This window comes from Amblyomma mixtum, chromosome 3, assembly GCF_055824585.1.
Source record: "Amblyomma mixtum isolate Tamu chromosome 3, ASM5582458v1, whole genome shotgun sequence".
Lineage (NCBI taxonomy): Eukaryota > Metazoa > Arthropoda > Arachnida > Ixodida > Ixodidae > Amblyomma > Amblyomma mixtum.
The window spans coordinates 232,516,320-232,544,098 of NC_143014.1; the positions used below are offsets into that span (position 1 = coordinate 232,516,320).

General features: G+C 48.7%; 2 protein-coding genes and 1 pseudogene across 2 annotated transcripts; 2 read left to right on the forward strand and 1 right to left on the reverse strand.

Annotated features, from left to right (window-relative positions):
• Positions 1 to 6,699: 6,699 nt before the first annotated feature.
• On the forward strand, positions 6,700 to 17,118 carry LOC149354007 (uncharacterized; annotated as a pseudogene).
• A 2,579-nt stretch (positions 17,119 to 19,697) lies between these two features.
• On the forward strand, positions 19,698 to 20,431 carry LOC149354008 (uncharacterized). Its single transcript, XM_089577444.1, has 2 exons — positions 19,698 to 19,795; positions 19,912 to 20,431. Exons 1-2 carry the CDS (start codon positions 19,698 to 19,700, stop codon positions 20,429 to 20,431), a joined length of 618 nt encoding a protein of 205 aa, XP_089433570.1.
• Positions 20,432 to 21,572: 1,141 nt separating this feature from the next.
• Positions 21,573 to 24,117, reverse strand: LOC149354009 (uncharacterized). Its single transcript, XM_089577443.1, has 3 exons — positions 23,615 to 24,117; positions 22,464 to 22,669; positions 21,573 to 22,338 (listed from the first exon to the last, which is right to left on the reverse strand). Exons 1-3 carry the CDS (start codon positions 24,077 to 24,079, stop codon positions 21,858 to 21,860), a joined length of 1,152 nt encoding a protein of 383 aa, XP_089433569.1. The 5' UTR covers positions 24,080 to 24,117; the 3' UTR covers positions 21,573 to 21,857.
• Positions 24,118 to 27,779: the final 3,662 nt, after the last annotated feature.

Genomic DNA, 27,779 nt, shown 5'->3' on the forward strand with positions numbered 1-27,779 from the left:
ACTGGCTCAAGCGGGTATCTCGCCCATTCCCATCGCCCCTTTTACCTCTCCTATTCGAACCCCGGCTCCCAAACTTCGTATCCTCACCCTCCCGACCAACATGTCCCCCGTCCTGCACGCCGGCCGTCATCATGCGGCCGCGCAGCACCATTCCCTTCTCTTTGATACCCAGGGTGTAGCCTACACGGATGCCTCCTTCGTGGCTCTTCAAGGTTCCTGCGGCCACGCCCTGTACCAGCTTTAAGCGATAACATATTCAGTAATATTCTAAATCGAACAACAGCACAAAATAAATTAATTAATTAAAAAATCCCCTGTGTCCCTTGGTTTCTGTGGCTGTTGGCTTCTCTCATATTTATAACGAGCCCCTCATTCTCCTTCCCTTGTTTGCTTAATTGCTTAGCGAGGGCCTCGATTCTGGCAGTCTTGACGCCTTAGGAAGCATAAGAGGGTTCTCACGCAGCTTCCACCCTCTCCGTTCGATGACGTTCTACGTCACACCTGCGGTAACTCAGGACGTTCTACGTCCGCCGCTTATGAACGTGGGTGCCGCTGATGAACACTCTCAAGGTTAGGTTACTTGTAAACATAAATACCCCCGAAAGCAGAAGAATTGACAGCCGTCGCCGTAGCTCAGAGGTAGAGCACCGGACGCGTAATTCGGAGGTCGTGGGTTCGGATCCCACCGGCGGCAGGTGGTTGTTTTTTCTTCTGCTTTTCTATTCAATTAGCTTTAAACGATAACATATTCAGTAATACTCGAAATCGAACAACAGCACAAAATAAATAAATAAATTAGAAATCCCCTTGGTTTCTGTGGCTGTTGGCTTCTCTCATATTTATAACAAGCCCCTCATTCTCCTTCCGTTGTTTGTTTAATATATATATATATATATATTATAAAAAGAATGGGGCATCTCATGCCACTGCAACAAAATTGTGTCCTGAGTGGTCGGCTGTGCCAGTATGCCAATATTCTGGTCGAAGTTTACTTTTTCTCTCAAAATTCTGGCAGTTATTTATAGTTCAAAAATACAGTTTTAACTATTGGACCTACCGCTTAAGAAATACCATGAGAAATTTGTACGGTCCGACTAGAAATCGTGCGTACACTGTTAGCAAAAAACACCTGAAAGGAAGTAAATGGCTTGTCCTCTAACGCACACCCAAAGGAAGGTTTTTTTTAACTCCATATGTATGGTGTTTTTTATTTACTCCCTTATATAAGGGAGTTATTAAGGAGTGAAAAGGGAGTAAATTTTTTGCTCCCTTATAGAAATGCAGCCTGAAAATGGCGTGATGTTTATAGTTTATTTATCCTCATTTAGGCTCATTCTTACAGTGACAGCGGTGGAAACGGGCAGTAGCTCTGCGGGCCGCCGGCCACCCAACTTGGGAATCTGCGCTGCCCTAATGTAACTCCGCGTCCCGCATTCTATTCGTCGTCTGCAAGCCCAGCGGCGGCGTAGGCGGCAGGAGTCGTCTGCTTGTCGTCTCCCTTTGCTGTACGAGCTCGTTTGGCTGCCCGTGTTTGTAGATAAAGGGATGTAACATTATAATCAATAGTTCAAAACTGAGAAGGAGTCACTGGGTAGTTTTCACGGTCATGCAACACGCTATATTTGACTAAAAACCAGAGCAGAAAAGTTGAAAACACCCCCAGATGGTAGTTTGGAATGGTAGTGTTTGCTTCCATATTCACTTCATTAAGGCTTGGCTTTTCAATATGACTGAGGAAAAATGTAGTCTCATGAGCTCAATAAAGAGCTCAGGGTTGACAATGTTCTATCACAGTTTCATGTTCATGAAACACATAATCTGCTGCAATACATTGCGAGGACCACACTGAAAAAAGCCTGCGAGAATTAGGCCTAAGCGGGGGCTGTAACGGCGTGGCGACACAAAGGAATGTTAGGTATGGTTAGAGCACTGGAGGCTTCACAGGAGCAATTCAATTAGTGCTGTAGCGAAAAACGGCGACAAGCCGATATCTTGTACCGAGGCAGGAGCCCGTGAAGGAGAAGAAGAGAGCAGAGATCCAGCGATGATGGTAACCAAGCGGTCTTCACTCACCGCCATTATCAGACGACTGACCAGAAGCAGACGAGACGCTAGGTAGCGGGGCGGAGTGCATAAAATGGTGTTTTTTACTCCATTTCGGCACTGGTGGAGTATTTGGCACAATTAACTCCCTTTCTATACTGGAGTAAATGCTGCTAAATCCTCATTTTAACTCCATTATTCCCTCATGGGAGTGAAATGGAGGACAGTCCACCTTTTTACTCCCCACCCATGGAGTAAATGCCACCCATGGAGTAAATGTTTTCACAAATGGAGTAAAAAGGGTGGCCGCCACCATTTTTACTCCCTTTTGGGTATATTTATGTTTACAGTGTAGCATAGTTCTTTCTCACGTAATTAAACTGAGAGCGCCTATAAACAGCCACCAAATATTGCCTGCACCGTGCAATTAACCCGCCTGGACCCGTCGCTTCTCTCGCGACGACACCTTGTCCAGCCACATCTCGAAAGCGGCTATGCCTCTTGATGTTTTCACTTCCATTTCTTTCGGCTACGCCAGGCTCCGCTGTGTATTTCGTACCTGGCTGTGAGCTCCAAATGACCATGGCTGATCGCAGTGGCAGTTTATTGACATTCTCGTGAATATTTGTTCACATATACTTGCATATATGTATACTTGTTCATTCAAATATGGAAGGAAAACACGTGGTTTTAAAAAGAATACGCAAGTTTTCGCTGTTAATATCCTTCGCGGTAACCTCAGAACACGACATGCCACGCGCCGGTTGATTACGTCTCAAAGCTGCATGCGGTGTGCCGAAATGCCTTACGCTCAGGGTTGATTTCGACCATCTGCGGTTCTTTTATGTGCACAGGCTTCACACATCACGCAGTCGTTTTTGCATATCGCCTCGATCGAATTGCGGCAGCCGCCGGGTATGGTCGATGCCAAACGCGCAGATAGATAAATTTAATGAAACTAAGGCAAAGAGGTCGGCCAGAAAGATTGACATCTGGCCTGTTAGTCTGCACTGGGGAAAGGGAGGAGGAGAAGAAAGAGGGTCGTGATGGGTGACGATGTGGTGAGAAGAGAGATGAGAATATGTGCAAGCACATTTCATGGCATCACAACCGCGAGCCGAGGCCCGTGTAACTCAAAAAACCTGAAAACGCCCGAATTTCCTGGGCTGCTTGCCAACTCTGCGGCCAAGCGCCAAGCAGTAAGTCCTCCGATAGCGGCCTGCTGTTCAAACGCTTCAAGGAAGCAGCCAGCGTTAGTCTTTCCAGCGCATACATGGTCTGTTCTGGAAGTAGTAGGACTCATTTTTTTTTAAATTTATTCAAGAGAATAGTACAAACGATTAAAATTTTTCAAGGTAGCACCCTTCCGCACCTACACGCTGCTGCCAATGAGTTTCACAGTTTTCGTACGCCTCCAGGAAAGCCTGGACCGGAGTGCTGTTTAACTCCCTCGTCACGGCCTGTTCAACCACCTCTACCGATCCGTGATGTTTCCCCTTGAGCGTCGATTTTATTCTGGGGAATAGAAAAAAGTCTGGTGGGGCCAGGTCGAGACTGTAGGGGGGCTGAGGCAGCGTTGCCGCCTTGTGCTGGGCAAAAAATTGGGGTCCTCATTCACATGATGATGAAGATCCACCGGTTGGCCTTTTCCTCCTCTGACAACACTCCCCGCACCAACTTCGCGCATGCTTTCCTCATGGATACGTTTTCTGACAGGATCTCAAAAACTTGGGTTTGAGGAATGCTAAAGTCATCAGCAATCATTTTGATACTCATTCTACGAACACCGTTAAGTAAATATTTCACTCGCTACACATTTTCGTTGGTCTTGCTGGTCGAAGGGCGTCTGGAGCGGTCGTCTACCTCCACTCTCTCCTTAACTTCTCGGAACAGCTTTTGCCACTCAAAAAACATCTGATCTACCCATGGAAGCCTCACCGTAGGCCTCCTTAATCATTTTGTGAGTCTCTTTGCCCGTTTTACCAAGATTTACTCAAAATTTGATCGCGTATCCCTGATCCAGTAAACGCTCGATGATTCTGCGTGACGAGACGTTTCGACAGGGGTTCACAGTACAAGCGACCTCCTCTCTTCAACGGCCGAGAGCCGACTGCCGATTTTCCCCAGCATTCCCAATATCCCCCTTCAACGATCCTGCACGCGCAGACCACCTCTCGTCAGCCCGTTCGCCCAGGAAAAAATCAGTCCTACTACTTTCAGAACAGACCCTGTATGTATACTGGACATACCACTATAGTACGAGGGGTGTTCAATAAAAATTTCCCCTGACTAACTTCTATGTTGTGCAGGATGCTGAAACTGCGCATATGTAATGACTCAAGTCACTATAGGTCACGTGCCAATGTGCAACTCTCAAGTAATAACGGTCTTTTTTTTATAGGTGCTGAAGTGGTGTGAGGTGTGATAACGGATGCAGTGGAATACAGAGCAGTAATCAAGTTCCTGTACTTGAAAGGCCGCACTCCAAGGGAGACGTTCGATGAGATAAAAGAGGTTTATGGGCAGGATTCCCCATCATAAGATGTAGTGGAGAACTGGCATCGTCAATTGAAATTTGGTCGCATTTCGGTGGAAACGGCTCCGATTGCAGCTATCGATGAACACACCATACCGCAAGTGGAGGCCGCCATTTTATAAAACTGCCCCGTGACTGTTGGATGTCTAGCCGAAAATGTGCAGATTAGTGTGGGGTCCGTGGAAAAACTAATTTAGGACCAACTTCATCTGCGTAAGGTATCGGCTCACTGGGTTCGACGGCTGCTCACGCCTTTCCAAAAGCAGGAACGAGTCGAATGCTCCCAGGCTCTTTTGACCATATGCCATGGAAACCAGGAGGACTTTTTCAACAGACTGATTTTACAGGATGAAATCTGGGCCCATCACTATGATCCGGAGACTAAAGTCTAGTCGATGCAATGGAAGCACTTGGACTCACCGCCTCCAAAGAAGGCACGCGCCCAGCCCTCGGCGGGCAAGGTCATGCTCACAGTCTTTTGGGACCAGCACGGAGTTGTTTTGATGGATTTCCTAGCAAAGGGTGCCAGGTTACTGGGGCATACTATGCTTCACTGCTGCGGAAATTGCGGGAGGCCATCAAAAGCAAGAGACGTGGCATGCTCACCAAAGGTGTCCGCCTTCTGCAAGACAACGCCCCAGTTCAGAACTCACATGTTGCCCAGATGGAAGCACGCTGCTGCAGCTGTCAAGTTCTTCCGCATCCACCTTGTTCACCCGACCTCGCAGCATCGTACTTCCACCTCTTTCCAACAGTGAAGTCATATTTGAAGGGCAAGCATTTACCAGATGATGAGACACTGATTTCTGAAGTCACAACGTGGCTTTTGGAGCAACCAGTCTACTTCTACAAGCGAGATGTTTACAGTTGCATAAAAAGACGGTAAAAATGTGTGTCCTCGGGTGGCACCTATGTAGAGAAGGACTAATAAAGCTGCAAACTTTCGTTGCTCTCCGTCCACAGGAAGTGGGTCAGGGGAAATCTTTATTGAACGCCTCTCGTACATGCTCCACAGTCTCGATTATGCCAGAAGTGGAACAATCCGGGGTGTCCGCTCGTCCAGTTAAATGTCAGTACTTTCGCTTGAAAGCGACGTCTAAACGTAGGCTATGCATCAAACATGTATGAGGCCGGGGGATTCCATGTGGTACCCAAAATTCCATGCCCGGTTCTAATCTTTTCAGGCGGATGTTCCGAGCGTCTAGCTGACCCCAGTATCTCGCCGTCGCACTCTTCATAAAGTCCGAGAGAATACGTGTGGTGTCCGGTCTTGAAAAAGGCACAACTGTACGGAGGACATTGCTGAGGGAGCTCTTTGCTTCAGCATCGGCCCTCTCACTTCCATCCAGCCCGCAATGTCCAAGGATCCACTGAAATACGCTGCGTTGTAAGAAGTACCAGCACCGCTAATAGAGGTGGTGAGACTACGCGACGACGTTGACACTACTTTTAAGATTACAGAAGTGTTCAGCTGCGTTGCAGCAGCATACGCATTGCAGCAGCATACGTATACACGACTACATATGATTCTAAAACTTGAATGTGCAACGCTTAGGACGTCGATGTAGTTAAGTGTGGTCGAAATAGTATCAGCAGCAAACAATGTTATTGACTGGCTTTGGTATCAAAAGCAGTGCTGTCTAGTGCGAAAGAGGGCAAAGGGAGCTCCGGGAAAAAAATAATGAAGAGGGCCTAGCCGGTCTGGTTGGAGCATGTTGATAGAAACAGACGGGACGGAGCACAGACGCAGCGCATGTGTCTGTGATCTTCTCTTCCGTCCCATCTGTTAGCGCTGTTCAGTCGTTTCCACCAAAATTCTGCCCACCCTTCATTTTTGTTACATTAAATGCATTCTTGCTGCAGTGAAGTACCGCCTCACTTTTTAAATTTCGCGCCTCCTAAGTAACCATCGGCCCCATTCATCGCCGTGGGTATCCGCCGTATATGCGTGCTGCGGGGAAGAAAAGAAGGTGATCGGGAGTGCGCAGGTGCCCCGCGCTGAATCCGGAACGCGACGCGCGCAGGAGCAGCAGCAGCGGTTCCGGCTCCGACAGCGGACTGACCGAGCGGAAGGAGACAATCCCGAGGCTACCGCGCCTTTCTCCTCAAATGAGACAGCCATGCCTAGACGCCCCGCCGTCCCGATCGGGTTCAGCAACGTTACCTTATTTGATGAGCAGCCCAGCGCCTCGCACAGCGGCCCCATTAGCACATCTGCCGACTCCAACCTGGAGTCCTTCTGGGGAGGGAGGGGCAGCGTGTCCTGGCCACGGCGACCTGGGTCCATCCGCCGCAGTCTGCGTGACGCCGTCCTTCTCATCGAGAGGGAGCATCCTCAGCAGCCCGCGGCAGTGGAGGGTGCTCAAGGAGACGCCCCAGTGGGTGGGTCAGCGCGTGCACCGAGGGCGCAAGAGGAGCAGCGGCAGCAGCAGCCACCGGCAGACCAGGTATGGAACAAGCCTTCGGCTATGCACCTTCCTATAGTGTGCTCGCCTACTCTCTGGTCTGTTGCAAACCTGTTCAGAGAGATCGCGATGCGGCCTCCACCGCCCTACAGCGCCATGTGCACACAACAGCCCAGCAAGTAATACGGAGACGCCAAGGGAACGTTCATTTCTTTTACCCTCACACGCAGGCAGCAGACGCGTTCCTATTCTCTCTATATTCACTTCACTGAGCCTCCCTGCGTACCGCAAAAGCACATTAAGGCTCCCTAGTGGGATGGCTGGTATATGACCGTCCCCTTTGAGGCGGCTTAGTGGCGGGCGCCACCAGGCTCAGATTAGTATTTTTGAAGCGAAAAGCTTCACTAGGCTATATAGTCAACACCGCGCTTCGCGTGAGCCGGAGGCCAGATTTACCACTTCTGCGCATGCGCGAAACCGAGCGACGTCACGCACGGCGCAGGTGGCCGCCGTCGCCGCCCCCGCCGCTGACTCCGTCGCCTGACCTTTCGCCGCCGCAGCTCGCTACTGCGCATCTGCGCCGCCGCTTCTCCTCTTTGCCACCGTTTGACCTTTTTCCGCAGCCGTGCGCAGTGCGCATTTGAAAGGAGGGGTATACCAGGTGTCCCAGCTAAATGCAACCAAGCTTTTAAAAAAACACGGGGTGTCCTAGCCGTCTGAAATCAAATGAGGGTTGTTTAGAGTCGCGTGACCTAGTCTGCAGTATTTTTTTCGTTCTTCAAGGTTGACTAATTAGTTAAGCTTAATTTATTGATTTGAGGAACAAAGTGTGAATGGAACAGTTGTAGATCGCTTTGAGAAACAGCTTACTGAGACATTTGCAGCAAAGTAATATTCACGTAAAGTAGTTTTTTTACCGGCCTTTAACCATAACCCGCACAATAAGAAAAAGCTTCCACATGACAACTATGCCACTTCAACGTCCCAAGACGAGCCTTAAAGAATAAAATCCATTTTTTCTGAATTCCTCTCCTCGATGAGACTTTGGGTGCACATTGGGCAGAGAAGTGAGCGAGCAGCTGGTCACGTGACAACTTTCTTTTAAGCCCAATAAATGAAGCTACGTAAATCGTAACTTGACGGAAACAGCACTACTAGCGGTCTTTCGGGGTGATCTAAAACTTTTGCATTGACACTTTCTTCCTGAAGTTAATAATTAAAAAGTTAGCTAATTAAATTTAACTAATGAATCAACTTTGAAGAGCGAAAAAAATACTCAAGATCAGGCCACGCGACCATGAACAACCCTCAGTTGGTTTCACTGGACTAGGACACTTCTTTTTTAAAAGTTTGGTTACATAGCCCGACCCACATGGAGCGGTTTTCTCGCGGAAAACCTGCGTACGGCCGCCCGGCTGCGGCCGCTTGGCCGCCGGCGGCCGTTCGCCGCCGACCAAGCAGTGCTAGATACGTTCGCCCGGCGGTCAGCCGCTCACCGGAAGCGGCGAATGCGAGCTGTCAGCGCGGACCAATGAGGACGCTCTCTTCCCGCATCTAGCTTCCGCCCGCGCGCGGCGACAAACATGGCGGCGCCTTTCGAAGCCGGACCCCTCGCTTTGGACTGAATTCTCGTTGTTGCTGCCTTTTTCACTGCGTTCACTGGCCGTAAATGGAGCACCGGTCTTTCGCTTCGTCTCGCCTTGCCTATAATAAAACTTATAAGTTATAAATTTGCCTTATTTTTTTATTTAGAGTGACGATTCTCCCACTTCTAGGCTTAAGAGGAGAGCCGGTTTGTTTACAATAATGGTTCCTGTCCCGAGAACCAGATGGCGCCACTATAGGCTGAGTCTATTTTTGCGTCTCTGCTAGCAGCAGCTGCCGGTGGCTCGGCGCGCAGGGTGAAACCGAGTGGGGGTGGAGTGGAGAGGGGAGATAGCATACGCTGAACTAAAAAGTGAGAATGCGCCCTCCAATAAACAATGGCTTTAGAGTAAGCTTACAGATCTTTTTTTTTTTGTATTTGTCGGCAGCGGTTTGGCGGCAGCCGCCCGTTTTCCGCCTCTTGTGGTGCGGCAGAGCGGCGGTGCGTCCGCGTTCCGCCGCGCCGCTCAAAATCCGCAGCGCAAGTTCGCTCCATGTGGGTCGCCCTTCGCTTGCCCATAGAACAGGCGCAGACACTCATCATGGAAGGAGAAGAAGCAACAGTCGGACGGCGCAGAAACACCGATCCAGAAGTGGTAGCTTGAGAGTTGGCTGAAAAGTGGCGAGAGCTTTTCGCTTCGAGATATCCAGGCTTAACCTTAGCTAAGCCACAGCCAATTTTTAAAACCTTTTCTTAGCCTCAATCATTTATCGGGGAATTCACCCTTTTAAGTACAGCTTTCAGGATGTATCGTTTATGACTCCTAAAAACCCTCTCTCTTGGTTGCTTCCCTGCCTTTAAACCAGCAATTTCCAGCCGTTTTGTACTGACCGAATCCCTCCTTGCGGCAGCCGTTGGAACCGTAGGCAGGGCAGGGCGCTCGCCGCAGCTTCCCGCTGCCACATCAAGCACGGCGTAGGTACGCGTACGTGATTCAGTTCGTGCGCGCCTCGTACACCTAATTTTGCGCCGAATTCATACGCACTTCATGAATGCGCATGTGCGTGACATTACATCTCGCAGGGACGATAGTGTTTCCGTAGAACGTCGCCGAGCCATGCTAGACGAGGCGCTGGTCATAAAGTATGCCGCCTCCGTTATTACTGCAGGCTGATCCCAACAGGTGTTTACCTAACCAATAATCTTTTTCATTTGTTTATCAAACTATTCCCTTCATTTATATATACACTGCAAATGTAGATCCCTTGTCTGTTGAGGCAGTGGCAACCAACCAATTCGTGGCGTCGGACTTGCGATTCACTGACACAAGTGCGGGCTTGTGGCAAGGCAGCATAATACAGCTGGAAAAAACAAATGCACTTAAGAATTGCCAACTAAATTATCTGCCTATATTCGTGGTGTATAACGGTCTTAGCTGCGGAACTAAATTGATACAAGCTTTGCTTTCACTTGAGTTATTTGGCTAACACTCGGAGGAACGCTGGCAGCTTGTAATGGTTATTATAGCCCATCCGACGCTTGTCATGTCCTCTGGATCTTCCTAAATGCAACTAACGTGCAGAGCTAACTAATTCAAACTCTTTTCGACAAGGTAATCTTCGGTAGGGAACAGGGCGATCGGTCTCATAAAAAGGCAGAGTGAACCACTGCCATTTGGCCACGTGCTCTCTCCTTCTGCCTGCCGTCCACATGTTTCGTGTCTTGGAGCTAATGCATGCTTTGTTCGTGACGAGTGGGATCATATGAGAAAGGCCCATTGCTGAAAACGTTGCCAACTGCCATGGCAGTTCCTTTTTTTAATATTCGCATTTAGAGTGTGTGCACATTCTTTTCTAGTCACTTAAGAGTGGCTTTCTACGCTATACCTAACGTGCATTCTTGACACTCTGGTCCAGTTCGCTCCGGACTTTATCTCATGTTCAAACATAATGAACGTAGTCCGGCAACATTTTCTAGCAGTAAAAAAAAAAAAAGAAATGAAGTTGTGTAAAGATGACGAAACAGCATGACGCGTAAAACACCTACGGGAAGCATGTAAATAGGCGATGGCTGCAGATACCACGACTCCAAAGTTCAGACTGCTTGAACCACCGTGAAGTCTTACTACAAAACGTTCACATGCAACGTAGCGTCGCGCGGAGAGCGTACTCCTCACACATGCGAGTGCAATAAACAGAGCGGAGGTCAGCCTCCACCAATAATTTTAAAGCAACAGGCTCTCTGCTGTGCTTCTTTAAAAGCGCACTTACGTGGAAAGGCGGCGACCTGCCGCATTTTCAAACAGTGCGCCTGTTCTTCACCTTGCGAATCATAGAAGAGGCGACCACGCGTAAGGACGACCTCTGAATGTGGAGAGCCGCAGAAAAGCAAGAAAGGCCATAAGCACTCCAGCGTTAAAACTGAACACGACGCAAGTTATTTCACTCGTCCAACAGACAGGATCCGCGACTGTCGCTGTTCTTGAGCACAGGCGCTGGGAGTTCGCAGGAGCGCGTTCCTTGGGAGTTATGCCTTCCAGCTGACAACTACGCAGCAGTCTTTTCCTTTACGGCTCTGAAGGCTTACCTGAACGTAGAGTCGCGACTAATCAGTGCGCCAAAAAGACGTAAACTGTGCAGAACGTCAAGTCATATCGATGCAGTGCAAATGAAATGCGAGCCAGTCTGTTTCGGTTCATTGGCGGATGCGGCGCTGTTCTATTTTAGGGGATAGGTTTGTGAGGTTTAAGGTCCCAAAGCGACTCAGGCTATCAGGGATGTCGTACAGGAGGGCTCGAGATGATTTCGACCACCCGGGGTTCTTTAAGATGCACCAACATCGCACAATACACGGGCCTCTATAGCATTTCGCCACCATCTAAATGTGACCTCAGCTTCCGTGATCGAACCCGCGTCTTTCGGGTCAGCAGCGGAGCACCTATTTTAGAGTAGGCGAGTTGGGTAGTGGGGAAAATGCTAGGTCTTCGATGACACAGAACAATCTTTAAATGTCAAAACTGTGGAAATGTTTCAGCCAGCGCCTTCACCGTCGTCTGCTATGTATTGGGCAGTTTAGCGACAATTCCATGCACGAAATCTTGCTCCGTGAAATTCTCACTGCTCACACAAGTGTGCACTCGATTTTGAAGCGAAAGCTCCACTACGCAAGGTATTCTCGGTGGCCCGAAGTTTCACCTTCTCATGATATTGAGCTTCGAAAGCAAAGGAAAGGCGCATAACTGGTCCCTTGGGACAGTGGACACGTTAGTCGTGCTTTAAGCTACGAAACCGATGGAGCGGAATCTTCGAAAGAAAAGGCTCATAACTGCCCCATTAGAACAGTGGACACCTCAGCCATGCTTTAGGCTACGTGGCGGTAGTGACAGATGTGCACTGCATGCATTGGCATTGACAACGTTGTGGCAGAAACGCGGCACTGAAGCCTTAGACCGGCCGGCGTTAATTGTGTTCTATGGCGTTGGCGTTGACAACGTTTTAGCCTCCGATGATTTTAAGGAAAGGAAGTGCACATAACTGGCTGTCTGGGTCAGTAGACGCCTGAATCGTGCTTTGAGGTACGTGTGGTGGTGAGAGGGAGACGTGGGCTGCATGCGCTAGCGCTGACAACGTTGTGGCAGACACGCGGCACTGCAGCAATAGGCCGCAGCGTTCATTGGGTGAGCACATTTTCGCAATCAATCCTTAACTGACACCTGCCAGGGTGGCATCGTGGGTGCGCTGCCTATCCAGTGTCCGGAACGCACTCAACGTTACAGACACCAAGCCGCGTATAGTTGCCCGATATGCCATAGCTTTCGCCCTCTAACCAGGTTCAGCAGTCGCTTAACCGCAGCAAACATTTTTTTGCCCATCTTCACGGCAAATAATCATGATTCGCATGGCTTCCCCTTTTACGGATAGAAACAGGAGTTAGCAGTGAGGTCTGTCGCGTACGTCTGCCAGCGGGGGCACCAATAAACCTCCGTGACAGAAGCATAAGTAGCGCGACGCTGTTAGCGCGATGTTCCCGCAGCAAGAGGAGTCACGTGATCCCTCTGCAGGCGAAAGATCGACGCTGGAGCAGTTCCCTCCAATGGATGGATGGACGGATGGGCGGATGGACGGGTGGATTGATAGGCGGGTGGATGGATGGATGGAGTGGATGGATGGATGGATGGATGGATGGATGGATGGATGGATGGATGGATGGATGGATGGATGGATGGATGGATGGATGGATGGATGGATGGATGGATGGATGGATGGATGGATGGATGGATGGATGGATGGATGGATGGATGGATGGATGGACGGACGGACGGACGGACGGACGGACGGACGGACGGACGGACGGACGGACGGACGGATGGATGGATGGATGGATGGATGGATGGATGGATGGATGGATGGATGGATGGATGGATGGATGGATGGATGGATGGATGGATGGATGGGTGGGTTGGTGGGTGGGTGGGTGGGTGGATGGATGGATGGATGGATGGATGGATGGATGGATGGATGGATGGATGGATGGATGGATGGATGGATGGATGGATGGATGGATGGATGGATGGATGGATGGGTGGGTGGGTGGGTGGGTGGGTGGGTGGGTGGGTGGGTGGGTGGGTGGGTGGGAGCATCTTTTTTGAAACGGGGTGGTGGCAGTTGTCACCATGCTCGGCTTTGTTTTCTATACATTTCTCCAAGAAATCCGTCAAACTTAACGGTGTTGTCTATAAATTCGCCATTTTCTTTCAATACAAATTTTAATCCTTATCTTTTGAAGACCTACGTAACCTCCCTGCTTCTGAGCCAACAATCTTTCAATCGCTTTTAGCTAACTTCTACCACACATTCATTCATATTAAAGAACCCCAGGTGGTCGAAATTTCCGGAGCCCCCCACTACGGTGTCTCTCATAGCCTTAGTCGCTTTGGGACGTTAAACCCCACAAACCAAACCAAACCAAACCATACATATTACCGTTGTTACCTCTAAACTCTAGGGCCTCACGGACAGAGAGTGTGCCGGCATCGACATCCGGATGGATACCGCCGTATTCTAGTATGAGATGTTCCATTGTTTCTACACATTTACCACACCCTGCACATGTGTCATTTTCTTGGTCAGATTCCTTTTGTAGCTTCGCATTCTAAGAGACCCTGGTCTAGCTTCAAAAAGTAGGGTGCTATTCCTTTTGAGTTATTATAGAATGATTCCTTCCTGATCTACCTTCTCCAAGTTCTATATAGTTCTAAACACGGTGCTCTTCGATAGCGCGCGGCTACAACAATCTGAAACTTTGTTCCATATTGTTCTAGTTACTTTGGCGCCTTGTCTTGATGGTTCCTTGCCACCTTTAAATTGAGCATGACCGAGAGCGGAGGACATTCTGTTATGACCGCCGAGAGCGATTGTTGCAACGCCACCTCCTAGTCATGCAATTCTTTGTGGGCGCGAGTCAGCACAATAAAGAGTATATTTTAGACACTTTTTCGCCGTCTTCCAGACTCCTGTCACAAACGCGAAAATACTGAACGACCAAATAAATTGATTCTACTAGTCCTTTTCCTGCCACCCATTATCGTACAATTTCCCCAAGCGTTCTTCATATATTTTACTCTGAGCTCCCCGTGCTTCGAACGATGCCTTGTTTGTGGTGTTGCTCTGGGAATGTAGGGCTAATCTTTCATCAGCTCTCTTGAAGTATTTCTGGTTCCGACCGAACTGCCCTTAGGCGCGGTACCACATTTCAAAAAGAAAGCCCTGCATCATTACTCCTTTCCAAATACTTGTACCCCCATAATTCCCGGTGTTCCGTTATCGTGGCAGCTCTTCGCCATTTCTCTTTAAGTCTAATCGTACTTTTCCATACATACCTTTTCTTCGTTTACCCATACCCCGAGATGTTTGTATTCTACCAATGTGAGTACCTCATGACCTTGTATTTTAAGCACATGATCTGTGTAATCGTTGAAGATAATCGGACCTGACAACTGCGCCAAAAGTGAAGCCCAAAGCGTTTCCTCAGTCTCCATATGAATTACCTACAATTAACTGGAGCCATGCTCCACATGTCGGCTTGGACGGCTCGCCAAACCGCGGGTAGTCAGCCGGAACGCATGTTTGTGTGGACATGCATTCAACTTCAGTCGTCTACCACGAGCACTTGCACGTGTGCTGTGAATCACCAGATAAATCCTCCCTATACCATAAAGCAGACCACTTAATCGACATGCACTTCTGTTCGTTGCCGTGTATCCGAGTGTATTCAGATGGTCAGGCTACGAGCTGGAATCTTGCGCTTCCCAGCACATTTCAGTGGTGATGCGTTGTTTGCTGGTGTCTTTCGCGGGCACTACTGTATAAAATAAATAGTTGCATTGTAAATGCACGAAATTTTTGGCACTTATAAAAAATCCCACACCCTTCAGTGCATTTCTGTGAACATCGCACCATGATATACGTGCTATGTGTGCTATTCGTCTATAAGTTCTGTATTAGTCCATTTTTACCTTTTTCTGTTACTCTTGGATCACCCTGTATATTGATGCCTGATGCCGAATATCAGGTAGTTAAAATTAGTGCCAAGCCCTTCACTGTGTCGCGTACATAGCATATGGGTAGCTTACGCGTGCGAACAGATATTACAACAATTTCAAATGTTTCTAGTTTCAGTTAACAAAAAAAAACTAACGCTTTTTTTTTTCTTTTCATGCACGCAGGGTGCCGGGCATGTCCACGTAGTTTTGCACCGGGACAACCAGAGGCTGAGTTCTTGGATAAAGGTCCTACTTCTTCCGACTCTTGTCTTCGCCGCAGCAGCGGTTATCTTCGTGTTGACGACGCAGTGGACGAAAGTCCAGCACAGCTGATTATGGCGCGCTGGTTCACGTCCGCACTGGGTTAACTAAGCTGATGTGCCGCTAATTCCTGGATGTGAAAGCACGGCATGCAAGAAGAACCTGAAGCTCCTCGAATCTGCCATTAACCGGTCCCAAAACCCGTGCAACAATTTTTACCGGTTTGTGTGTGACGGCTAGAAACATCATCTCCTCTCCGTTGTGGATGTCGAAGAGGACATGATGTACATCCATGCACTTAACTCCGTTTAGAGGGTTCCCGCATTTGGCAGAAGTAGCGATACCGCAGCATCCTCGGCGCCGAGCATCCGAAAAACAGTAGCCACTTTGGTGATGTCATGCGTGGAATATTCTAAGAACAGCTTAAAAGACCTGAAAACTTTAATGGCCGAAAACCGCCTTCCATGGCCTGAGAGATCACCCAGGGACCTGTTGGAGATCTTACTCGACTTCTCTGGGAAGTGGAACCTGCACTTATGGTTTCAGGTCACCTTAGACCTGGCACCCTACCGCAGCGGGAAGGGACAGCCTTTACTGAAGATTGGAAGCAGCGCCACATTTCGCTCCTGGGTGGCTTTGATGCGTACAATCACCGGACAACGAACAGAGACCCCGCCGTCACTACGCTATCAGAAGTACATCAGAAGTGTGCTGGGTGTCTTTGCAGTTTCCGAGTTACGAGCCGACGACCTGGCCGCTGCTATCCATGAAATGGATAAGCTCACGCTGGAAGTGCTAGGGCCCGCAATGGCCGATCCGGAGCAAAAGATCCTGCGTATGTCGATCAACAACATGGCTGAAATTACAACTCCTGGCATGCCTACGGGCCGCTGGTTGCCCCTTCTCAACGAGTACTTTCCCTGGGCGCGGCAGTTTTCTGCCGGCAATGAAGTGCATTTGGAGAACCCAGGGCTGCTACGGGCGGTTGCTTACCTCCTGGGACGCAAGGCTGAGACGCGGGAGGCGCTTACCCTCAGCCTAGGCCTCCGTGTGGTTAGCGAATTGGGTTGGATGGCTGACAAAGAAATTGCTGCCGGCACGCTTGAGCTCATGGATCTTCCTCGGTCAGCGCACACCCACCGCTGCCTTGTTCAAGTGGAAAGCAGCATAGGCGTGGCTTGGTCGAGCCTGTTTCCGAAAAATCAAGAAGCTGAGGCCCTCGTTCGCAATGTTCGGGAAATCCTGGTTAACGTTGTGATGCGCCGCAGCAAGGCCATGCTTAACCTAAGCGCAAGGAAAGGACCGGCCCAGTGGAAAACTGAAAGCTACCTTTTCGATGTATTGCCGGAGCCCACCCCCGGAGCCAGTTTTTTCACAAGCTGGAAGAACTTGATGGGCGGCTGAAGCTGCATGACCTGACCAATGTCATCCGGCCCAGGTCCGCGCTGAGCCACACATGGTTCACGGCACTATCACAGCATCCGAGGAATACTTCGCCTTCCCACTGTACCATCCGGACCAACCCGAGGCAGTCAACTACGGCGGCGCAGGGAGGCTGCTGGCAGATGAAGTACTAAGAGGACTTTTCTACGAGTCCCTTCAGGACCAAAAAGAGGCTGGCCAGAACTTATATATCGGGGATGACGACGAGACCGACGCGGCGAAATCGTTGCCGGAGTCGTCCCCGTACCATGTGGACACGAAAGCGCTGCTGGCAGCATTCGATTGTGACATTAAAAATGGCTAGCACTAGAGCCTGTAGCCGCTGCAATTTTTTTTTACTAAATACAGGTTTCTCGTCACCAGCCTAATTCGCAAGTACGCCAAAAATTAAATTCAATTTCCTCAGCCTTAAATACTTTTTTCTTGCTGCCGGACAAACGTTACATACCCAGAGACAGCCAGCGAATCAATTTCTGCTGAGAACAATAACTAGATGGAGTTATCCGTACCCCTTTAAGAATGCTCTCTGCTGGAAACTAAAGCACCACCCCCACGCCGCGTGAACGACGTGAAATATTAACTGACCTCTTGGGGTATACTAACAATGCTGCGTTGTGGGAACGGACGCTGAAAGAGCGGTAATGTCGAGGTCTAAGAGTTGTTCAAGAAAGGAAGGAGGATCCTCTCGGGCACTACCGGCTTCATTGTGGGTCGGGTGACTGTGCTCAACGCAATGTGCTGGGCTCTATAGACGAGTTGCAAAACACGGTTTGGAGCAGCGCCATCTGTATGCATGCACACGAACTTCGTTGCAGCCGCCATTGTGCAGGAAAGGTGCTCCGTGCTCGCCGTGGTACGTCCGTGCGTCCGTGCGCCCGCGCGACGCTTCTCCGCTTCTGGCTGCCTTACTTCAGTGGTTATTTTTCACTGCCTGGCTGCACTGAACTACCTAAAGTCATGCCAGTTAACTGCTGCGTACCACTGTGCACGCAGTATGGCGGTTTCGACAAGCTGGGACGAAAAGTAAGTGCTTTCTGCATTGCGCTTCCGTAGTGTGCATGCCTTCAGTACGCGCGTGTGTGCAAGGCGTGACTTTTCGAGTTTAACGTCCCAAAACAACTCAGGCTATGAGGTAAACCGTTGAGAGACGCCGAGAGCACCAGATTAGTGATGCAGCCCACTTTCGGCCCTTTTAAAGTCCGCCGGCATCGCACAGCATACGGGCGCGTACTGTGCTTCAGTAGCCGAGCGCCCCAGCCGCTGAGCCACCGCGGCTGGCCCTATCGAAACGGAGCGCCGCGGCTGGGGCAGTGCGCGTAAATTATGTGTTATCCCGCTCCCACAGGCGCCTCGCCGTGTTTTTCGTTGGCACCAAGCGTAGATAGCCCGACGACGGCGACGTGCTGATTGCGAGCTACCCGAAATAGGACTCTAGGCAGGTGTGCGAGGAAAGTTGATGAATCTCGTTCATATTTATCGTAACTTTTTTTTATAAATAACAGCGTCAACCAGCGTAGCAAGAAGTCTACAAGGACTGCATTTCAAGGCACAGTTCGTATGATTCGGCAAGAGATACAAGACTGCTAACGCAGAGGTTAAGAGAGGTTTCGGCAGTAGTAGTGCGTTGCTGGATTATGGCCAGGGATATGGAAAGCTTGACATATGGTACCCTATGTCAGCATGCTGAAAAATACAGTGCATTAGCTGGCTGGCAGCCAAATCGTTGGCGGGTATATGCAAGATGGCATGAAGGCTTACTTAAAATAGCAGTTGTCTAAAATGACATGCATGGGCAGCGTGCAGCTGCAAGTCACAACAGTGCACAGTGTAAATGTGGAATTTTATTTTCAGGTCTCATACCACAGATTTCCGAGGAAACCAGACCTATACCAAAAATGGATCGTGGCCATTAGGCGTGACGAAGGTGCACTTTTTAATGTGTCGAATGCAACAAAGGTCTGCTCTCTTCATTTTCTCGAGAGTGACTATGTTGCAAATGGACAACGGCACTTGCACGACTTTGCTGTGGCATCAGTGTTTCCATTCAAAAATACCAAGCCTCCAAGGAAGCCACCAGCTCCAAGGGTCCCTTTCCAGAGTGTGGCACCATCAAAGAGGAAACGATGTGCGATGGACACATCACCTCAGACAGTACAGCATATGCCTCTGAATGTTGATCACGGGAACCTAACGGATGAAGATATCCCTGCTTCCGAGCATAGCAAGCAGGCAGCCAATGATGACAGCCCAGGAGATGAAAACTGTGCCAAAATTATCAATAGCCCAAGAAATACAGAAGGCAGAGAGGTCTCAAGTACTGAAAATGAAGGCGTCCAGCAAAAATTCCCTTCGAATGTACACACAAACACTGTTTGCTCTTGCGGAGAAGCTATTGCACAGTTAGAACAACAACTAGCTGTCAGCAAGGCAAAAGAACTGGAAAGCAAGAAAGAATTAGAGTATTTAAAGCTACAGCTAAAATCCAAAGACAGTGAACTAAATTTGCTCCGTAGTGAGCTAATCCAGGCACAAAAAAATGTAGAGAAAGCGGAAGGAACTCTTGCATTTGATGTCGAAAGATTTAAAGATAACACAGAGGACATGCAGTTTTATACTGGTCTTCCTAACTATTCCCGTTTTCTTACCCTCTTGGAGTTCCTAGATGTAGGTGAAACTGGTGAGAACATCTCGCGCAGTGATAGTACCAGTACTGGTCTCAGAACCGCAGCAAACACTGGACGACGACACAAAATAAGCATAGAGAATCAGCTTTTCCTTGTGCTAGTGAAGCTTAGGGTGGATCTTTTTCACCGGCACCTTGCCCATTTGTTCCACATTTCAGAGAGCACAGTTTCAAGGATCTTTTCCACATGGATAGATTACATGTATTTACAGCTTACAGAGCTTTCTCTTTGGTTGTCACGACCAGCTGTAGATGCGACCATGCCACCTGCATTCAAAGAAAAATATCCTTCAACGCGCGTTATTTTAGATTCATTTTGGGTGGAAAAAACAGCGCGAAAGGGACGGAAGACAAAGATGTTTTTTCCACCCAAAATGAACGTATACCAACTCGCCCAACTTTCCATTCTACTACAGTTATTTTAGATGCCACTGAAATAAGATGTGAAGTACCTACATCTTTTGTTACACAGTCACAGGTTTATTCTTTCTATAAGTCGACACACACACTTAAGGGACTAATAGGAATTGCACCTAGTGGAGCACTGACATTTGTGTCCGAACTTTTTACGGGCTGCACGTCGGATAAAGACTGCGTCATCAAGAGTGGATTCCTGGAACTTCCCTTTGAAACAGCAGACTCAGTCATGGCTGACAAAGGCTTCAAGATAGAAGTGCTCTTGAAAAAAAAGAAAGTGCAACTGAACATTCCTCCATTCTTAATGAGAGGACAGTTCACTGCGAATGAAGTGAAAGAGACACAGGAGATTGCTTCCATCAGGATACATGTGGAGAGGAAGATAAAGAGAATCAAAGGCTACCACATATTCGACCGCCTTGTTCCTATCTCCCTGGTGCCTTTGGTGAACCAAATGTGGACAGTGTGTGCCATTCTGACGAACTTTCAGCCTCTCCTTCTGAAAGACAACGAGTGATGGAACTTTTAATAAGTGCTGGTTCTGCAGGATTCATTTACGGGGGGGGGGGGGGGGGGGGGGGGTACCCAAAAGAAACCGGACTAAATTTTTTGGTCGCCAAAGCTTCTGTGGTACCGCGTTTTGCCACTAGTAGCGCATACAACGAACATTCCAGAGTCAGTAAGCCGAGTGCCGTCGTTGAAGGAGGTCAGACTAGTTTAGGCAGAGTTTTAGAGTGACGACTGTTTTGTGTGAATGTCGTTTTTGCAATGGCTGATTTTCGTGAACAGCGTGCGCTGGTGAAATTCTGATTTTTGCTCGGAAAAAGTTGAATGGAAACTCTTGAAATATTAAGAAAGACGTACAAGGACGATGCTATGGGGAAAACTCAAGTGTTGCTGAATCGAATCCTGAATCAAAGCAACAAGCATGCCAATGGAAAACATCAAATTCACCTCGCCTGAAGAAAGCTCGTCAGGTGAAACCAAACCTCAAAACAATGCTGATTGGTTTTTTCGACGTGAGAGGAGTCGTCCATTGAGAATTTGTTCCGCAGGGTCAGAAAGTTAGCCAGGCTTTCTACTTGGATGTTTTGAAAAGATTGGGCAACAGTGTGCGGTGGAAGCGGCCAGATTTGTGGCGGTCGGGTGACTGGTTTTTCCATCAAGGCAATGCCCCTGCTCACACAGCCCTGTCTCTACGACAATTTTGGACCAAAAATGGCATGACCCCTGTTCCTCAACCCTCATACTCTCCAGACCTTGCCCCGTGCTACTTTCTTTGTTTCCTAGAATGAAAAGGCAGGTGAATGGAAAGCGTTTCGCTGATGTTGCTGAGTGAAGAAAAAAACGACGGAGGCACTGTCAAGCATCACAAAAGATGAATTTAAACAATGTTTTGAAAAATGGAATGAAAGATTCGACAAGCGTATCATTGCAAGTGGGGAATACATTGAAGGAGATTGAAGGTCTGTGCTTAAAATGTGGACAAATAAGTTCAAACAAAAATAAGTCCGGTTTCTTTTGGGTACCCCCTCGTAGAACTTACATACGTTTCTGAAAACATCTGCTTCGAAAAATAAATACCATAAAAATTAAAAAAGGTATTGCATAAGAGCATGGCTAGTTTTGTTAGCGTGATTTCTCCGTGGTTACGGCACTTGGCTGGGGCAGATGGGTGTTTCAGAGCTATCTTGGGGCGATGAAGGCGAAATTCTATAGGCCCGTGTGTAGCTTGCGATGTCAGTGCACGCTAAAGAACCCCAGGTGGTCGAAATTTCCGGAGCCCTTCACTACGGCGTCCCTCATAGCCTTAGTCGCTTTGGGACGCTAAACCCGAATAAACCAAACCAAACGTGATTTCTCCCTTATTCCTCAACAGGTCAGGATTAGTTGTTCATGGGAATAGATGGCATATAAATAGCCTTGTGTTAGTGGCAGTGAGCTTATATCGTAATCTCAGATAGATATGGCAGCAGAGTATTAAAATAAAACTGATCTAGGACCCTTTTTGTACTGTCCCATACACTCTCCTGAAATCTTATTCTCTCTATCAGGATAAACTCTTCTCGATACACAACAAAATCGCCCCAAGACAGCTCTGAAACGCCCATCTGACCCAGAATCTGGTGGTAATAGTCGTGATCCTCTTTCAAGTCTGGCAATCCGTCAAGAACAGTGCTGCAGAATTCTGCTGTTGTCAGATCATCTGCTGTGAGACCACGTAAGCTGTAGGGGCATTTGATTTCTACGATGCCATGGGACCCTTCCACAGCATCGTAGACAATTCGGTCTGGAGAAGCTCCCAGCCATGGGAATGCTGGGTTCACCAGGAGTCCACACGTAGTTATGACAGGAGCATGGCCCATCTTCTTGAGCACATCCTCGTACCTCTGGGCAGCTATTGCTTCTGTTTTGATCCCGTAGCTGGAAAAAAAAAAGTAAGTTAAAATGTTTAAAATAAAAAATTTATTGCTCACAAACTCATTTTCTATATCACTTTGCTTGCAAGCTATCGGAGTTGTGTGCACCGCTACTGAAAGAGTACTCACTTGATTGCAGGAACCCTAGAGAGGTCTCTACTAGCTGTGAGATTCTGTAGGCCCTTGCTTGTCCATGGCGACTTGCGGTTGAGGACTTGGCCAAACTTGGAGGATGTAATTCGAACTTTTCGACCTTTATGCCAAGAGCTACTTCTGGCCTGCTGTCTGCTGTCCTTTTCCAGTGCTTGTGCTTCTTTCTGTGTCACATGCACTTCCTGCATTATAATAGCCAAGGCCATGAAAACCAAGAAAAAACTTTCGTCACGACACTTGCAGCCATGTTGCCTGCTTATATCACATTAGCATTACCACATAGTAGCATAGCAGCCCCACTGGAGCAGGTCAATACAAACAGCAACACCCAATGCTACAATCAACAAAGCATACACCCTTAAGCCCACCTTTGTCGAGTATGACTGCTCGTAGCTACTACAATTTTCCTCAGAGTACAGTTACACCAAAGAGTCCAAGATCAGCAGCCCTTTCTGCTGCTGTTCAGCAGACTTTGGAGGATCAGAACAAACGGGCCAAGCATGTACAATCTAACTGTCTTTCCGTTAAGCCCTCAGTCGCAAGACTTCGCTCTATACTACCCCAGCTCAAGTTCTTTCCTTTGGTAAGCACTCACCATACATGGACCATCCACAAGCTAAATGCACAAAATCTGTATGACCATACCAAAAAGCCACACCGCTGTGATGTATACATCACGGCAGGCACGCATCAACTAGGCCCTCATTAGCACCTTTCTCAATGAGATGCAATATAGTAGCTGCCGCTGCATGGACTGTAAAGCAAGGCAGCACACGTTCAGAAAAACAAGCAGCCATTCGGAGCACTTGAACCAGTAAAGCAATACCAGAATTATCACAGATGCAGGCAGAAGTAAATGCATTAACTAAGCACTGATGTCCCTCAATGCTGTTACACAAGCTCGACAGCCATAGACTTTTTGTTTATACCCACTCTTCAACACAGATGTGTATTATAAGTTCTTGTGAGATTATAACAAAGTGCGATCTAGAAACAGCTATGAGATTTTAAAAACTCCTTGTTTTTCTGACAATAACTGCCGCTTCTGAGTACAACCAAGCAGGTCATCGATAACAGGAAAAAACCTGCTTACTCTAGCTTCCCTTTCTTTCAAAGCACTTACTGACCTGCACAATGACGTTCCCTTCGATATGTATTTCAGGAATCCATGGAGCAGATTCTCGGAAGAAGGTGAGGGGAGGGATGTTTTTCTCTAAAGTGATGGCGGCAGGCTTCACACCAGACATCAGAACGGCGAAACCGTGCGGCAAAAGCGACTGCTGGTAGCTCTGCGGAGATAGAGCAGACACACCCCTCGCAAAGTCATTATCGGGGTCATCAGCTAGCAGGGCGAGCGCAAGACGCCGCTTGGATTGCTCTTGCTGCTCACGATTTCTAGTGCGCACGCGGCGTTCCTTAGGTAGCGCGATCCGAGGCGTGACGGCTCCGCCTTCCTTCACCTTGCGCCAGTCCACGGACTGCAGTGAGCATCCTTTGACAGTGTCACCGCGCGGTCTTCTCCACTTCTGCGGCAGATCCGTACATGAGAGCTCGTCAGGCGCCTCTGTAAATCCTTTGCTTTTTAGCAACATCACCGTGCGCAAAACGGCTATCAAATGATTGCAGGCGAGTTTTCCTGCCGGACAGTCGCAGCTCTCACCTACGATGTGCGCTGTGTCGTCCAAGGCAATCAACACAGAATACGGTGGGGCATTCTTCTTTTTGCTTCGAAAGCACGGTGCTCTAATGAAGGCAAGACCACCACTGAAAAGAAGGTTAAGAAGTTAGCGTTTTGAACATAGATATTCTTCAATGAGAAAGGCGCGCAAACCAACACACTGCGTTTTTAAATTCTGTAGACTGGCGGCAACTAACTGTCGAAAACATGGGGCGAGTTTAAGAGGGCTCGCGAGCTTGACGTCGACAGCAACGTTACGGGCACTGACCAGGCAGCGGTACACAAGTTACTACGTGCCTGTCGCCGCGACCACATTGTGATGGAGAAGAAATGTAACAATCCCTCGCACTCTGATTTAGATGCATGTCAAAAAGCCCCAGGTAGTCAAAATTCATCCACAGCCGCCCACTTCGGCGTTCTCTTTAAAAGCCCGAGTAGCCGATGCTAAACCTCGCAAATCGAAATCGCAGCTAACCTACCAGACACCCATGAAATCATTCTCTTACCTGCTGTCGCTTTTGTTGGTCATCAGTGCCGCTACATTCACGTAAGATTCTACGTGAAAGTTGTAGCTACGTTCGTAGCTGCGCTGTGCGCCCGATCTCTTCTCATAGAACTCACGGACGCTCCGATCCGTAAGCGTTGGTATCACGGTCAGATCGTTTTTCCATCCCGTGACCGGGAAAATGACCGGTTGTGCCATGACACGAAATGACGGAATAAACGACAGCTCACTGACTTCCGATCAAAAACCGCTGAAATCAGTGACACAAGGGAAAATTGCAGATCAGACACGGCAAGTCTGCCAAGGCGAACGAAATGTTTTCCTGCACAATGGCGGCGAGGTACAATGTTGCTAGAACAACCTGCGACATTTCACAGCGTTGCTGGCATTTATGCAACCCGTCTATAGTAGTAGTCGTTAAAAACGCTTATTGACCACTTTGAGCGTTAATCTCGTGGTTGGAGTCCCTATTTTGGGATTCCACTGTTCCAAGCTGCCACGGCGGTCCTCTTTACGAGTTATTTCTGGCCCACAGAGCCTGCGTTGAGCAGGGCGGCCTCCCGCTGGTTAGAGGCTGGGGAAAGGATGGCGAATATCGGCTTGCCTTTGTTGCAAGCCCATAGCATGGCGTAGAGATCCGCAATTTCTCCACAGAGCCGACATTCTGGCGTGTAAAATTCTGGGTACCAAGTGTGTTGTGATTTGGAGATGTGCAAGGTGTTGGTTTGTATCCTTCTTAATGTTATTTCTTCTTACGGAAAATTCTTGTCGTTCTAGCCTCTTGTTCGGTGGGAGTTCAGCAAAGGTGTAGAGTGACAGCATAGTTGCGGCCAATCTGCGACGGTGCCCGGGGTAGCAATTCGCGGGGGAGATTATGGACAACTTCGTTGCCCCGTACCCCTTTGTGTCCGGGAGACCATAATATGAGTGCCGTTTCAAAGTTTTAAACCTTGAGGATTTCAGCGGCCTGCTCCCGGGCACTGGAGTACAAAGTGTTCCCGTGTTTCCGGCTGTGTACGATCAGGGCTAGTGGATTTGTTGTCACAGCAACACCGGTCACCACTGGCAGCCGTTATTTCCACTCAGCTCCTCTTGAAGGCGGAATCCGAGGTTTTTGACTCTCCCTGCCGGTGGGGAAAGGCATAATAATTGAAAACTTTGAAAACTCGTTTTGTTTGGATGGATGGATGGAGGAAATTGTCCGGAGTTCTCCACTGCGCCAACTCTTTCTCTCTTCTCTCACGGCCCAGTTGAGGTGTCAAAAGAGAAGTCAGATTGTTACGACGCCATTTCCTTTCCTCGAAATGAGTCGTAAGAAGGCCTTTATGGGGTGTCATAGAGGAGGGCAAGCAGCTTAAAAAGAAAGACTGATGAGCGCTCTTGGGCGCTTGTCGAAGCGTCGCCAAACGCAGTCAACTTTATCGCTGTAAAGAGTTACGATGCGCGAAATCGTGTAGGCACCATGAATTTCTCAAAATTTATTCAGCGTTGTTAAGGTTTAAAAGCAGGACTCTATTTAAAAGAAAAATGAAATACGATGGTTGGACTTCTGAGACCGAAATGCCGCAATATCACGCCATGGATACTTCGGAAGAAGGATATATTATTCATGTGAAAAAATACGGCTCATAGGCCAAAATAACCGACTAGGCTCAATACTGTTCGCAGCAATTAAACACCGAATAGGTTAAAAAACCGTGACACAGTGCTGCAAACGTCATCCGGTAGCGCGCATGTCACGTGCTCTTTTCTCGCTCGCAGCTGCCTCAGGGCGCCTTACACGCCGTGACACGCACTCGGCTGAGGGGCGCGTGTTTGGGTGGTCGTGGTGGTGAAAACTTTTTAATAAACAAAAGGAGAGTTTGCAGACCAAAAATAGCCCTTTACATAGGTGGAGTCCTTAGTCCGGGACCCCGCTGGACGAGGCCGCTACTCGCACCCGTTGGACTAGAGCCCTTTGAGACTCCAGCCCCGAGCAGTTGAGCAGGGCTGCCTCCCATGCCTCTCGGGAAGGAGAAGGATTGGGGGGAAGGGAAGGATTCTTTTGACAGGCCCAAACCATGTGGAAGGTATCGGATACTTCCCCACAGTGAGGGCAGCGCCCATCAATTTTGGGGTCGAAATGTTTCACTATTGCAGGACACAACAGAGTGTTGGTCTGCAAGCGCCTCAGAGTTCGCTCATCAGCTTCACTCAGGCCCTTAGCAGGGACCGGGAAAAGCCGATGGCGTTCGCAATAGTCGTCCAGAATTTCTCTGAACCGCAGAAGCGGTTGCACAATCTCCGAGCCGGAAGAGCCTGGATGAGGTGCCCGGTAGGTAAGCGCTCGGGCAGCCGCGTCGGCAGCCTCATTACCTCTAACGCCCTGATGGTGTTTGTGGGCGGCATTAATCAGTGCGCTCTCGGGGCAGCCGGCTCCAGTTCACAGCGCCCGGATGCGTGAATTTACTTGCGCCTTGATATGCTTGTCATAACTGGTTAGCTATAAAAAAAATCTAATTAGAGAAAGGCACCTTTGTAATAGTTAAAGTCAACGATAAAAATTTTATACTTTAGACAACCAGTTAGCCCGGCTTACTCGCTGTTTTCTAATATCCGATGTAGCTTACACTACTGTGCCACGAAACCGTGATTTTAAATCAAAGCCCTGAAACACCTGGCATAATTTGTCGGACACAGTCAAGGGCGTCCGCTGAACTTTTTCCAGAGGGGAGGGGGGTGGGGGGGGCACCTGATGTCCGGGGACGGGGGCGGCAGTAGGTTAGCACCAAAAAGGAACTAGTGCATAAATAATATCCGTAATTCCAGTGGGTGGGCAACCCCCCCACCCCTTGCCCTCTCTTCCGGACGCCCATGGACGCAGTTATCGGTTGTAGAGCTTATAGCACTTGAAAAAATGCCTGTTACGCCAGCGGTAATAGACAATGGTAAACTGATTTTCTGTGTAGGCTCGGCAACTACGAACTGCAATCGCGCGAATTATATACGAGGGTCATCCCAAAATTAAGGTCTCCAGTTCTTTTACAAATCGAAAGAAATGTTTATTTTAAGTAATTTACAAATCACTTAAAAGGCAGACCATTCTGCAGACACATAATCGCCGTTGCGG

Bases quoted from the DNA above. Each gene is read 5' to 3' on its own strand.
- LOC149354009 (XM_089577443.1), bottom strand. From the start codon at position 24,079: ATGTTGCTAAAAAGCAAAGGATTTACAGAGGCGCCTGACGAGCTCTCA. The intron at 22,670-23,614 runs GTCAGTAAGTGC...ATTATAATGCAG, and splicing joins AAGGGAACGTCATTGTGCAG to GAAGTGCATGTGACACAGAA. The intron at 22,339-22,463 runs GTGAGTACTCTT...TTTTTTTTCCAG, and splicing joins TCTAGGGTTCCTGCAATCAA to CTACGGGATCAAAACAGAAG.
- LOC149354008 (XM_089577444.1), top strand. From the start codon at position 19,698: ATGTATTTACAGCTTACAGAGCTTTCTCTTTGGTTGTCACGACCAGCT. The intron at 19,796-19,911 runs CGTTATTTTAGA...CCATTCTACTAC, and splicing joins GAAAAATATCCTTCAACGCG to AGTTATTTTAGATGCCACTG.